The following is a 14,455-nucleotide window of genomic DNA, read 5'->3' as shown; positions in this document are numbered from 1 at the left end:
CAGGGAGTGATGGATGGATGGATGGATGGATGGATGGATGGATGGATGGATGGTGGAGCCGTGGCTGGGAGGGGGGACGGCTGTCTGGCGGCGTGGTGCTGGCCCTGGGGAAGGGGTGGGGGGGCAGGGGGGTGTGACCCGCTCTCCCCGCCGCCGCCGCCGCGGCCCGCCCCGCTCACAAGGTGCCGGAGCCGGAGAGAGAGCAGCAGCGCCTAGTCCCCGCCGCCGTCCACAGCGCCCGCCCAGCCATGCCCAACTTCGCCGGCACTTGGAAGATGAGGAGCAGCGAGAATTTCGACGAGCTCCTCAAGGCGCTGGGTGAGGCGCGGGGCAGCCGGGCAGCGGGCAGCCCGGGGCTGTGTCCCGCGGGGAAGGGGGGGGGGGGGGGGCGACACGGGGAGGCTACAGCCGGAGCCGCGCTCCGGTGCCCGGTGCCTCAGGGGCCAGGCACCCGGGAGAGCTTCGCGCGGGGGAGAGCTGTGAGCCCTGCCGGGGAGGGGCGACGGCAGGCACGGCACGGTCAGAGCTTCACCTGCGAACGCCGGTGGTCCTGCCACGGGGATCCCGGCTGCCGCTGGCCCGGCGGCTCCTGCCACGCTCAGCCCCGGGGATCCTTGCAAGACCCCGCCTTTGCCGTCTGTCCAGAGCCTGCCGGAGAGCCGCAGCTCCCTGCCGCGGCGGGTTCTGCGGAACCCCACCGGAGGGCTATGCGCCGTGCCCCGGGGCCGCGCCGCCGCTGCGGGCTCCTCGATCCGCGTGGTGCTGGGCGAGCTCAGTCCCGGGTACGGCTGGCGACTTCAAGCCCTGCTTCCTCCCCGCTTCGCCCAGGTGTCAATGCCATGCTCAGGAAGGTGGCGGTGGCTGCCGCCTCCAAACCCCACGTGGAGATCCGCCAGGACGGGGACCAGTTCTACATCAAAACTTCCACCACTGTCCGCACCACTGAGATCAACTTCAAAATCGGGGAGAGCTTTGAGGAGGAGACGGTGGATGGACGAAAGTGCAGGGTAGGAGGAGAGCTGGGGCGTGTGTGTGTGTGTGTGTGTGTTTGTGTGTGTGTGTTACTAAGTTCTTTTTAGATGGGACAAACCCATCTGCTGCTGGTGTCCTCAGACAGTGGCAGTGCTGCCCCTCCACCCTCTTCTTCCCAGAAAAACTCTTTGGGGGTTCTTGGTCATTGCTGTTCCTCTTGTTCCTCGTCTGACATTCTCCCTCTTGCAGGGTAAAACTGAAATCTGAAGGTAACAGAGCATGGCAGGTCCCAAAGGCAGAGTTCAAATACCTGCTTGACGTTTCCTTGGCTGGCAGGGTTTTGTCTAGCTCTTTTTGCTTCCTTCTCCCCTGGAGACCTCAGCTGTAGTGAAAGCTCACCCCAACCTCTGTCCCCGATGAGAACACAGGGAACGGTGGAGCAAGAGAGACCTCAAGAGTCAGGATTTAGTGCACAAACCTGACATAACTTTTGTCCTAAACTGAATCAGCTGAGTTCACAAGCAGGACCGCAGCCTGTTGGTAGTTTGGGGCTAAAATTCTCTTTCATTCCCTCACAAGTGCACATCTCCAGTTTGCTGGTCAGATAAGTCTTTAACAGCGTAAGACAGACTTTCAGCTAGTGTTATACCAGCCATAATTACACCATCTCCTTGAGCAGAAGTGCATTAGAGGGCGTTCACTGGAGTGTTTGGGTCTTGATTCTGTGTGTGAGCCCCTGCTCGTCTACCTTTGTAACCACTTCTATAGCTGTGGAGGGGGCTTTAAGTCGGCAGCATCTAAGACCAGCTTCTCTGGTGTAGATACATAGGATCCAGGGTATTGGAGAACTGGGATGTGATCGCAGCTATCTTTTGAAAAAAAAGTTGTCAAAGGCATGGCTTAATTATCCTTTCCTCGAGCACTTTACTCTCACACTTATAAGAGAAGTATATATAAAACACTTATAAAAGAAGTATGAATAAGGAGTATCAGAATGCAGTCCCAAATGACAATCCAGTTTTAAAAGTAGCCTATGTTGGTGAAATAATCCACTTTCCAAAATACGATCTCTGCTAATTCTTGGGGCAGCTTCTGAGACAATTTGCATCACTAAAAATGCAGAAATTCCTATCCCCAGTGCAATTGCTGTGAATTTAAATTTATGAAAAAGGGAGGCAGATTCTGGGAGTCAGTGAACATTTAGAACATTCACTTGATCTCAAGGATGAGTTATCGCATATTTAACAGTTTGCTCAGGAAATGTTGCTTGCTTTGTTAATTTATCTTATTCGGCAAAAGTAGTATTTTAATGTCTTCATGCATAATGCATATGCAATAAATGTGACCCGCTTTCTAGAGAAGGATTTATTGCTGCAGATGGAAAAACAATAATTATGGCTGTAAGCTATGAAAGTTGAAAAAATCTGAAAGAAATGTGTTTTGTGAAGTAGTAAATTTTTTCCATGTGTTGTGAAATTATTTATAGTCCACTCTCAGGAATAAGTTGTACTGCTGTGTGTATATAACCAAGATGTGGCCACAGAGCAGAAACTGACAGATAATAAAGTAATACTTCAGAATGTAATTTGCAATATCTGGCAAAATTGCTGACTGGTAATAGATTTTGATACACTTTATGAGGTGGAGGGTTTTCTTCTGCCAACTAACTTGGTCCATTGTTCATACAGACAAAGAGCGACTCATATGTAGTTGAACTGCAAGGCAGAGCTTCTATAACTGCCATTTGAAATGGCTTGTTGGCTTAAAAAAACTATTGTTTTGAAATAATATTTATAAAGTAAACAGCTAATTTTAAATCAAAGTAAAGTTTTTTTCCCTTGGAAAGTCTGGGAAGTGTTAACTTGAATTTATGCTTACATATGCACACACACACGTATATGTATATAATCACAGACTAATGAATGTCTCCCATGTGCTAGTTATAAAGCGATTACTTGCACATTCATTACAGGGCATCCTTCTCCACAGCTGTTTCATTGCAATGTAGAATAATAGTTCAGCGCTAGAATGAAAGCAACAGAGTCAAGGCTTGCCTGTTTGTGAAAGCTAAACAAAATCCTATATTTTTTTTTATTTTATTTCATTTTTCAGTGGTTTCATAGTCATTATTGAAATGCTTTGAAAAATGCCCAAGGGTATTTCAATCTCCAGACCCACAACCTTAAAAAAGTAATATTGCAAACACTAGAGTTCTAACAAAGTTTCTTTAATTTAGTTGTGATTTATTCTAGTTTGTTGGCACAATAAGCGTTTAATCTACTGTTAACTTGGCACAGTGCCATATAGCATGAAAGGTTGTAAGGGACAAATACTGCATTATTTATGACCACAAAATGATACATATGATTCTTTATGCTTTTACACTAAGGGCACTCTGTAGTGATAAATAACAAGTCAGATCAAACCACATGTGTACAAAGATGCTTGGGAATGTAGACACTACATTATCACAGGTTTGTAAATTATACTTTTCAACATCAAGCATTTTATGAAAATTGGGTGGCTTTTTAATTTAGACACAAATGTGAATTTACATTGAAAAGGCACATTTACAATTACTTTCTTGTTAATATAATTTTGATTTCACCACTTTCCACTGATGTCTTTTTCCCTTTGCCTTTATCTATGTGTTGCTCCTTTACTGCAGCAATTATTCTCACTGCTGCTCATTGTTGTCTCTCTGCCTCATGCTGCTGGGGAATATAATTAATGTTATTCCTAATGGTTTTCTTGCCTGCAGAGTTTGGCCACTTGGGAGAATGAAAACAAGATATATTGCAAACAAACTCTTATTGAGGGAGATGGCCCCAAAACATACTGGACTCGAGAATTAGCTAATGATGAGCTGATTTTGGTAAGAAACTTGAACCCACCCAATATACGCACCATATTAACAGTTTTCTGTTACCATGTAGTATGACTTACTATTTTTCCTTACTTAAACCCTTCTGGAAAACTACCATTTTCATAATCCTCTACAATACAATTCATACATCACTTTCTTTCTTTCTTTTTAATTTAAAAAAAAAAAAAAAAGCAAAAAACAAATGAAGATATATGCAGGTTCTTAGTTTCATTTTATTGCTATAACTTTTGCCATACTTTTACTGGTAGAATAATCACAAGTGGGCCACTTCTACTGTGTAAATTCACACCGCCATCAAAGAATTCACTTGATTTATTGCAGATTTTCTCTGGTGGAAGAGAGATGAAGGCATTTGACCTTCTTTCTGTGGAACCTTCTTTTTTAGGCACGGGCATAATATGTTGCTTCTTATACATAATCAGGAAAGATGTGGCATGTTGTTAGCATGCTCTAATCTCATTCTGTCTATGAAGAACATAATTCCTCCCCACCTCTGCCACCTTCCCCAATTCCTTGATCATCTCTGAATCCAGTTCAGAATTGCCTTCATGAGTTTCTCAGAAATACATCGATTTGCACATTTGCTGTCAGCCAACATCCCCCCACTCCTGTGTGACCTACTGTATGGCAGCAGGGTTACTGTAGGAATTCTAAGCAGCATCTCTGCAACTGCCTCGCCATTTACGCCGTGAATCATGTGCAGTTTATTTATTTATATTGTACTTATTTCTGTTAGAATTGAGTTCTCTTCACTGAAACAATATCCAGAACTGGATAAAGACACAGTTTCTCTGAATTACAAGCAGCACAGTTCAGCTTGAGTTCAGGATCATTTTATTGCACATATTCTTACTAGTGAATTCTGGATAAATAGTTGGTTGGACTGTTACGCCTCATCAGTTTGGGCATGGAAGACATGCTGCTGGAGTGACGGGTAAGAAAACATCAAAGCAGGGAGGTTTTATTTCAAACTATCACACTAACTAAACCTCTGCACTTCAAAAAACAAACAGCCTCCCCAATGTTTCTCTAAAGCAGTTGGAGCTCTGTTTTTAAGATTGCATCTGAAATAAAACCAGGACCCAAACCTAACCAAGTATAAACAAAAAGCCTTTAAGGTGTTAATATTATTCCAGACATCTTGGAACTGTTCACCTACCCCTTATGAGGAGGTGTATGCTGTTAGTGAAATCACGCTGGTTTCTATTGAATGAATACTCCAATTCTGGATAACTTCTTTTGACTCAACCACTGCAATTCTTTATAGTATCAAAAAACTTTAGGAGGCAAAGTACTTTGATCTCTGCTTCATATCTTTATATATAGTGCAGTGGACAAAATATATTCTCAACTATAATTTTTCCAGCTTCCTACCAATACATTTCCGTAGTTTATTATTTAAGCAACAAACTAGTGAGGCAGCTGTTAAACAAAGTGAACTGTTTCTGCAAGAAACTGCAAAGCAAGAAAGCCAGTCATAATGCAATTGCCTCCTGCAATCAAAAATGTGAACTTACCCAGCTGGGAAAGAAGAATGAGGTTGGTTAAGAAACCAGAGCGATTCAAAGATGATAAAGCCATCTAACCTTCTTTCTTGTATAATACAGTCTGTTGAGCTTTTCTGAATTAATTATTTTTTCAAATTAGGATATAAATTAGAACAACTTCCTTCCTAGTAAAATATTTCCATTTACAGGAACTCAATCACAACTTCCGGTAAGTTGTTTTACTGGTTAATTTCCTTGCCATTAAAATACACACATTTTTTCTAATCTGTGTATGTCTAGAGTCAACTTCCAGTCATTACATACTGTGTATAAAAACCCCTAAATAATATGCCTAAAGTTTGTTATTGCAAATACTTCTCTTAATAACACTGATCAAGCCACCTCTTGGAAGAACCTTCTCATTGTTAAGCTAAACCATTGGAAGACCTTGAGCCCTTCAATATAAAGCAAGCTTTCCTTGAATCATTCTTTCAGTGCTTTTGTAATCCCATCCAATGTATCAATTTCCTTTCTAAACTATGAACACCAGAACTGTACACTCTGTTTTGCTAGCAAACACACTGGCACCTGATGTAGTGGTGACTTCATCTCCCTACTCTTACCTGAAATTATCCTGATTTATATGCAAAGACTTTGTTAGCTCTTTGTTGGGAACCCATGCTCATCTGATCATGATCCCAAGTAATTTTCCTGGTTTCTGATTCCGCAGATTGATCCCTTTTTCCTCTCCTGCAAGTCAGGACTATGTTCCTTGGTTGCAATGTATGATTTTAGCATGGCTATTATGAAAACAGTGTTTGCTTCCAAGTGATCCAGATCATTCTCTCTGTCTTTTACTATTTACTGTGATATGCAGTTCCATTCTTCTACCTCTCTTCTGGAGCATAATGGCCTCTTTTGCTTTATTAAATATTAGGGCATTACTTGGTCCTCAGGACAAAGATTTTCAAGCCCCTCATGATATTTGATAGGACTGAATGTACAAATCTTTTAAATACATGGGTCAACATGTTCAAAATCTTCTGACAACCTAAAGCTCACCAATGACATGTTTCTAAGAGTAATGGTGGTGAGTGTGAGGTCTCTGGTCCTTTGGAGAAGTTAAGATGGACAAAATTAACCCTTCTGAGATGCAGACAGCAAAGGGTTCTAATGTTTGGAGGAAGACAGAAGAGGGTAAGGGAAGCTACATTTTTTTGTCTGTGGCCCCTAATTTTAGAACCCCAGAACATTCCCTCCAGACCATTATTTGGGCTTTAAAAGCCAAACTACCTGAAGGGACTGGTTGAGCTGTGTTCCTCAATTATAACAGGGAACAAAGTAGGAATGGGAGCTCTTAGCGAGAAGACCCTGTGATCCCTTTTGATCTCTTGCCTCTCAACGGTGTTTGGGTTCTTCATCACTCCAGTGAAGAAAGATTCAACTTTGATTATTTTATCTTATGCTTGGAATTTTTCCTTGGATCTGAGTCTGCAAACCCTCACTCACATCTTACTTCTTCAAAACAAAGATCATGGTGAGAAGAAGGGATCTTTGTCTTTTCCTTCCTTTCTTCTTCCATCCTCCCAGCTTTGTTAGGGTTCTTTAGGACCCGAAACTCATTCTTATCCAGTTTTGCTGCCCATATCACTTCAAACATTTAACAATTCCCATCTTCACACATTTCAAACCTCCACCTAAGAAATATTTTTTGCTCCTTTACTCTTTCTGATGTGCTTTGGTAAGCTTTCCCCATTTCCATTCTGGCAGAGTTCCTTAAATAAGCAGAAGGAAACCACATTCTTGTGAAATTCTAGGTGTCTGCAGCTGGGAAGCTGTCTTTTATGGGGCAGAGCCTGTGATGTAGCAGTTCAGGAACTCTGTAAGGCTGATATTTATTCTCACAGCCTCTGCTCCTGTTTCTTTATCCAAAGAAATCTTTCAAGAAGTCTTGTGTCTCCCTCTTAGCTATTACATACATTTGCAGAAGAAATCAAGAAAACTCATACCCCATTTGGAAAAAAGGGTGCAAGGAGGAATCTAAACTGTGTTAGACAGGCATGAATGGAAAAAAGGCTTGGGGCAACAGGCAGGGGGTAAGGAATGAGTTTTACTCTGCTAATACTGGCTGCATATATGTTGGAGCTTTGCCACATAATTTTGATCTAATATGCTGCATTGCTTAGGGGATCCATTAGATTATGACATTTTCCTAGTGGAAGGATATATTTTTCTCCCCAACACAGCATGTTAAATAAAATGCATTTATTATCACATATAATAAAAAAAAATCAGTTTTGAATTGTCATGACTACCACAGAGCTAAAATAGAAACCATATTACTGTATAATTATCAATCTTTCTTGCATTCTGGCAGAAGAATTCCTTATGTTCTTCAAAGATATTCCCTTGGAGCAATATGATGGTCTTCCATGTCATATCATGTCCTCTGGTACACAGATGCTGGGAACAAACTATTTAGTTAGCAAAGGTTTTCTTTACCTTCAGGTACTGGTTAAGTTTGGCTTTAGTTCTCCTTACGTCCTTGCAGCATGGAGAATGAGATTATTCTTATTAGTAGCATAAATAATATTTGACTCATACAATGGCAGATGTAGGTCTAAAGTCTTGTTAGAAAAAGAGTCCTTTCAGCTGAATAAGGGAAGAAGGATTAAGCTCTGCTTTATAAAAAAGGTGCTGTGAATGTGTTAGAACATTGCAACTACTTTCATCAGTGCTGTTTATTCTAATCTCATCCGATGCACTTAGTGGGATTTCAGTGCTGCATTTTTAGAAGTACTGAACAATGCAGATAATAAAAATTACATGGAATATGCAAGCAAGGGAGGCTGAAAAGGACAGATCCCCATCAAAGTCCACATTTGTTTGTCTTGACTGTATCTTTAGATTAGTCTGAAAAGTAAGATCTGGGATTAAGTCTATTCTAATATGCTTTTTCTTCCCTTTTCTTTTATAGAAAGCTGTCGCGGTGTGTTTTTGTCAGGGACATTAATGAGCTATTAATCACTTGTGTAAGTCAGAAGAACAAAAGGTCTGCTCTTACAAAGTTAAAGGATGCTGCTTCCAAATGTTAGCTATTCAAATCAGAAACATTTCTATTCAAACTTTATCTGCATTGTTGCTTTCCTAGCTGCTCATGCCTCTATATATTTTAGTTTAAGATTTTAAAGTGGATGATTACTGAAGAGGGGCTTTAAAAACAGCCTCAGACCACATTTTACACAGTTCATGTATCACACAGGGGTTCTCAGAATCAATTATAGCAAGGGTCAAAGATCAGAACATTAGGGGGGGTTCAAGCATGGTTTCTATTCTACATTCCCTCCCCAGGAAAATCATGCCATTGTTGATTAAAACTGGTGAACTGTGGAGCCTAGATGAGTGAGTGAACATTTTTTAAATGATACTGCTGGCTTCTAAAATTAAATATCCTTGGTAAGAAGGGTCAGTGCAGATTTGGAAAGATACTGTGCAGCCAAATGCTGAGATTTGTGATGTATCAAACAATGTTAAACTACTTAAGTGTTTAACTTTTCTATAGTTTTTGGAGAGTGATCTTATTTAAGATCTTAATCTTAAATAAAATCAGTTATCAAAAGGAGGGTCTACTCATACTGAGGTCAGTGGGGGGTTTTGCTGCTGACCTCATTAAAGCAGCCTTGATAAAAGTTCAGAAGCCTGTAATAATGCATACATATGTGTTGCATGGACCTAACACTTTAATTTACTGTTTACCATGAGCAGATTTACCAGGGGCCTTAGGGATCTGGAACTGCTGCTCACTAGTACAGCCTGGTCTGTGTCACATCCCAAACACATAAGCAGAGAAAGAAGCCAAAACCATCTGCATCTTGGATGCATCTGATCCTGTATATAGCCTCTTAAAATATCAGTTGTAGTTTAGATGTTTGCTGTGTGCTGGTTTTCAGGACTACTACTGGGAGATACCATTGTCTCATGTTCTTAGCTCTGTCATTCATTTGCTGTATGTCTCTGAGGAAACTGTATAATATAGCAGTTCTCAAACACAAATACCAACATTTAGATACCTTGATAGACGACCTGATTTTGCATGGTCTTGTTGATTGATATCCTGCAGAAAGTGAGGATGTATATTGGGTGATTTGCTATTAATATCCAAGTTTGAAAGTGAGGGCTGCACCTTCTGTGACTATGGTCCCATGAGCATCATCCTCTTTCATAAAATGTTATGAGAGTCAGGAGGAGAGAAGAAATATACAATGTGCCTTTATTGTGAAGATTTATATGTTTATTCTGGATAACGTGGAAGTTTGCATGTGGACAAAGCCTTTTCTGAGGATTCATTTAAGTAATATTTTCTCTTCTGCATTTGTTTGCCTCCTTTTGCAAGTTGCCTCTGCAGGTTGGTCAGTCATGAGCAGATAACAGGGGATTTTTGCATACACTGTCACAAGTGATCTTTCCCAGGTGATTGTTTCAATGACAGTCTCCCTAATTATCCTGTGTGCTTATCACAAGGCACTTATCACAAAGGCTCTTGATCAAATGTTTATAAAGAAGGCCTTCAAAAAGCAGATTTACTCATACAGTAATATATTACTGCCCTGTAATTCTCTTTTAATCTCTAACGATGTCAGTGGTCATCAGATTTTGAGTGAACTGAAAGAGGTCAATTTATTGGATTATCCCCCTGTGCAGGGCTTTGCTTGCAGTGTGCTTTTGGACTCTTAGCCACAGATTATGACAAGCTAAGTGAAGAAAACAATTCAGTAATTTGCAGTCATTGGACATTTAAAATCCTATTTTAGACTTAGGTAGAAGCCTTGCCTTGTAGCATGTTGTAAGATAAGTGGGACCTTTGCAAGCTGGTGAGAATGTGGTGTTTGAAAATGCTGCATCTTCTCCTTGGATTTGCATTGCAGTTTGGGAGTGTTGCACTTTTTTTTAGTTGCTCTTTTGAAACTTCAACACCAAATAGGCAGGATTGCTCGCTCTCTTTTTTTTCATTAGGACGTTCTCCTCCTTTGGGTCCTGGAAATCTTCTAAGTCTGCTTGTTCTGACAGGAACTATCACTTCTTTCCAATCTAGAATTAGAACCATAGGCACTAAACTGCTTCATCCTACCCCTGAATACAAGGATTTAAGTGTGAAGGATAGAGGAGTAGCAGCCTTCTGATTTGGACCTTCCCCTGAGCTTGGGCCCAGCTGTACATTAGACATTTCTGTGAGTAACCACAGGAAAAGGAATGCAGCAAGTTTGAACAAGTTTCTCTTTGCTTTGTTTAGCAACATTTAGTGGAGTTTTATCAACAATGTGAGTAAGTTACAATAAGATAGGGAAACACCTTCTACATAAATCCACATTTAAACCATGTACATAACCATGGCAATCAAAGCCATTTATTTATGTGCTTCAGTATGGAATTAGGTCACTAATCATCTGAATGGGTATAAGGTATAAAATCTTAAGTGCTAAAAAATGCAGCTAATTCCTGAAACAGGTCAGAGGCCACATAACCTAAGCTGGGTCTTCAAGGAAAGGATGCCTGGTTGTTTGAGAAGTGCTCAGTGGCTACGTGGTACTCCAGAGTAATTGTAATTGGGCTTTGCGTGAATTTTATCTCTTTACAGTCTAGATTTAAAGATATGATTGTCTTAAATTATAGTGGTTTTCCAGACTGTGAGACTGGTGAGTTGTGTATAGCAACTAAGACTGGTAGGTATTTGGGTTCCCCAGGTATGTCCATGTTTTCTGCACTTAATTTTTATCCTGACAGAGCACTTTGAATGCAGTCCTTTGCCTGAGATTTTCAAGAGTCCAGAAGTCCAGCTGGAGCTGGGTGTTGGAAGTACAAAACAAACAGACATTGAGCTTTGTCACAAGTGTGTCAAGTTGTGACTGTGAGTGGTCACAACATACAGTGGACTTGGTGCCTCTGCAATGCATTCTGGATGCACTCCTACTACTGAGCTTTCCCAGAAAGTTGCTATGTCTTTTTTCTTCCTCCACAGATTTTTATCTTTTTTTTCACACACCCTCCTGTGGGTCTTGCAAAGAAGCTGCCAATCAAACTCCACTGATCTCTTAGGAGCAAGCTCTGCCCCGGAATGCAGTCTCAGAAGTGGACACTAGAATTTCAAACACTCAGACCTAGAGTGGCACTCTAGGACAGACTTGCAGTATGGATCACATCTATTTCAATCTACTCTTCCCTGCAGTGTTCCCTCTCAATACAACTGCTGTCCTGTTGTGAGAATAACTGCTGTTGCACAGCTTTAGGGGAAGGAGTTTGTCTCTTAATTTCATAGACATAAATTTACTAGGGAGGTTACAAGACTTTTGGCAAACTGCTGCTGCAGCCTTTCTCATTAGAACTGGCTGATATGGCACCCACTCACATCACAAGATGTGGCTGCATAGCTGTGCAGCTCCAACTGTCAGACTGGGGCTGTGCCAGCTCTTGAAGAACACTACACAAAGACTGTTTTACTATTATTTATGATTTGTGTTGAAATAGCGGTGGGGGACCCAAACTTTACTGTGCTTAGCAATGCCTGAATGTACCATAAAAAGACAATCCCTGTCAGAGTGACCTTCCAGTCTCCACAGACAACCTCAAGCCCTGGATGGTCTTGACTCTGACTTGCTTTCTCTGGCAAAGCTCCTGCCGAAATAATTTTGCCTTAGTGTATAATTTTGGAAATGTTGAAGGAAGCCGTAGTAAGGGTATTTGCAGCTGGTGCTGTGGGCAATGGAGAACTATCTGCATCCTCTAACATTAATTTTCAGACATTTTCATGTATAAGCTAAAAATGTATATGAAGATTGATATGATAAGCTCTTTGTATGCATAAAAACAAAGCCTATATCTCCAAAATACTAACAGATTTTTTCTCCTCAAGAAAGTGAACAAAATATAAGCCAGAGTCAGTTTTAAAGCCAAATCCTTTCAAAGAGGTGTTGGCCAAAACAGGCATAGAAAGCATTAATACAAATAAAGTCCAGCTGAATTTTCAAAACACACTGGGGTAGGTCTCAGGTTTTTTTTTCAGTGAGACCTTGGCAGTTATTACAACTCAACATCTCACCTCACAACTTGTTAGTAGTGAGCTCAAAACTATCTGTCAGTGTAGCTGAACATGAAGTTTTTTGCAGGCAGTTACTTCCTCACTCTTGAACCCATTATGTCCTTCATGTTTAATTGCTTGCTTAGATTTTAGCCTGCCAGACCTGAAATTTCATACAAACACTTTGGTGTTTAGGTGGCTTTCTCAGACAGATGCCACAATCGCTGTCCTGCCTAAATGTCCTGACAATATCTACTGCAATATTGCTGTGGTTGAATTGCCTTTTAAGGGCAGAACTACAGAGCGATTTAAAAAACTCAGGCTTGCAGATTCATATCTAAAACTCTGTTTCAGTCAATGGTATAACGTCATATAATACCAACTCTAAGTATCTGGAAAATTAAGGTACTCTGAGGTACTGAATCTTGTATACGAAATGGGATGGTAATGGGACATAGTCTGTAGTTAAGTCAGTGACTTCCAGATGTGTGGTGATCAAAAATTTGTGAGATCTCATAGGTGTATAGTCATGTGAAATGAGTTTTATCTCCACTACTTTTTTCTCCATTATGCACCCCCATTTCAGACCCCTATCATAGTTAACGAATTCACTGGTTAAGGTCACAGTATCCTGAAAGAAGGTTGTGATTTACGCTGCCTACATTACAGCTTGGGAGAGAGGGTTTTGGTACCCCAGCATGGTGTGTCAATATCTTGCAGCAGCATTATGTTTACAGGCTATAGGTATACATTCTTCTGGTCTTCAGCATTGCTCCACTGTCTTCATTTGAACTACTCTGATTTATACCTGCAAATATCAAAGAATACCTTTTGAACATGCCATCCGAATTCCACCCTCAGCATTTCCAGTTCAAAGTGCTGCAACTGTTTCTAAATATAACAACAGTACATTCCAAATTCTCTTTCTTTTCTTATGTTTATTTATAAATGCATGCCAAGAAACTACAGAAAAGGGGAATTTCTGCATCATTTATCATTCTGACAAAATTCATCATGCCTTGGAAAAAAGGTTACCTACATTGCATTCCTCTTCCAAAATGACTCCTTTTTTTACTCTCATCTGTCAAAAGGCATAGGAAAATGTATTTCTGCTGTAAAACTAGCTACTACAGTAAAAATAACATTAAAAAACGGTGTTAAATGTTTGCTGGTTCCATCTCTTCTGATTGATTTTTATTTCTTTTCCAGACCTTTGGTGCTGATGATGTTGTGTGCACAAGAATTTATGTAAGAGAGTAAAAACATCAATTTACTTGTCATCTGGGATGAAGTGGAGAACTGTGAAAATCCTCATTATAATGAGTATCTGTGTGTGCTGTTACTAATGCGGTGTTGTATGTGACCGTGTGTGTTATATCTGAACCCATATCCTCTGTTAAGTGTACTTTGCTTTCATTTTTCATCGCAGACACTATTCCTTCCCAGTTTTATGCCATCATTTTTCGTGTCTGCTTTGTATTTTGTAGTTGTCACTTGCTATGGTTTCATCAATTATTAAACTTATTGGGCATAACTCACAGCTGTTTTGGGGTGTTTTTAATAGAAAACCCAGCAGTGCTTTGGTCAGGACTGAAACACTTTTTACCCTCTGTTGAAGTCAGTGTGGAGTTTCGCTGCTGTTGGTTTGCACTATGCTGTCAGGGAACACCTCCTAGGGCAACACAAAGCGCAGGAGAGCAAGTGAATTGCAATGCCATTTGCGGAGCTGCAGGCTGCCCTCTTCAACCCAGAGCTCTGCTTCTTTCCTTCTTTCTGTCCCGTCTCCTTGTGAGAGTTGTTGAGGAACGATTCCTGTATCCTGGGATTGCTGGGACTGTGATTCAGCAGAACCAGACAAGACAAGGAGAGATCTTTACCCTCTTTCCTGCTGCGTCTCTGAAGAATGCCCAAACTTTTCCTGTTGAGACACTCATTATCCAAGTACAAAACCCAGCTGTATCTACAGGACAAATAACATTATGATCATGACTAATACTTATTGTCATCACACCCAGGCACCTCAGGGCTGATCAGAGA

The 14,455-nt window shown here is 40.9% G+C and overlaps 1 protein-coding gene across 1 annotated transcript; it reads left to right on the top strand.

Annotated features, from left to right (window-relative positions):
- Positions 1–248: 248 nt before the first annotated feature.
- On the top strand, positions 249–13,678 carry CRABP1 (cellular retinoic acid binding protein 1; the record flags this gene model as incomplete). The annotated part of the gene is made up of 4 exons (XM_082488835.1): positions 249–318; positions 829–1,007; positions 3,734–3,847; positions 13,628–13,678. 4 exons carry the CDS (start codon positions 249–251, stop codon positions 13,676–13,678), a joined length of 414 nt encoding a protein of 137 aa, XP_082344961.1.
- Positions 13,679–14,455: the final 777 nt, after the last annotated feature.

Source organism: Vanellus vanellus (assembly GCF_965231255.1).
Source record: "Vanellus vanellus genome assembly, chromosome: 11".
Taxonomy (NCBI): Eukaryota; Metazoa; Chordata; class Aves; order Charadriiformes; family Charadriidae; genus Vanellus; species Vanellus vanellus.
Note: the sequence above shows the minus strand (reverse complement) of the source record. Positions and strands in the feature narration are given on the sequence as shown.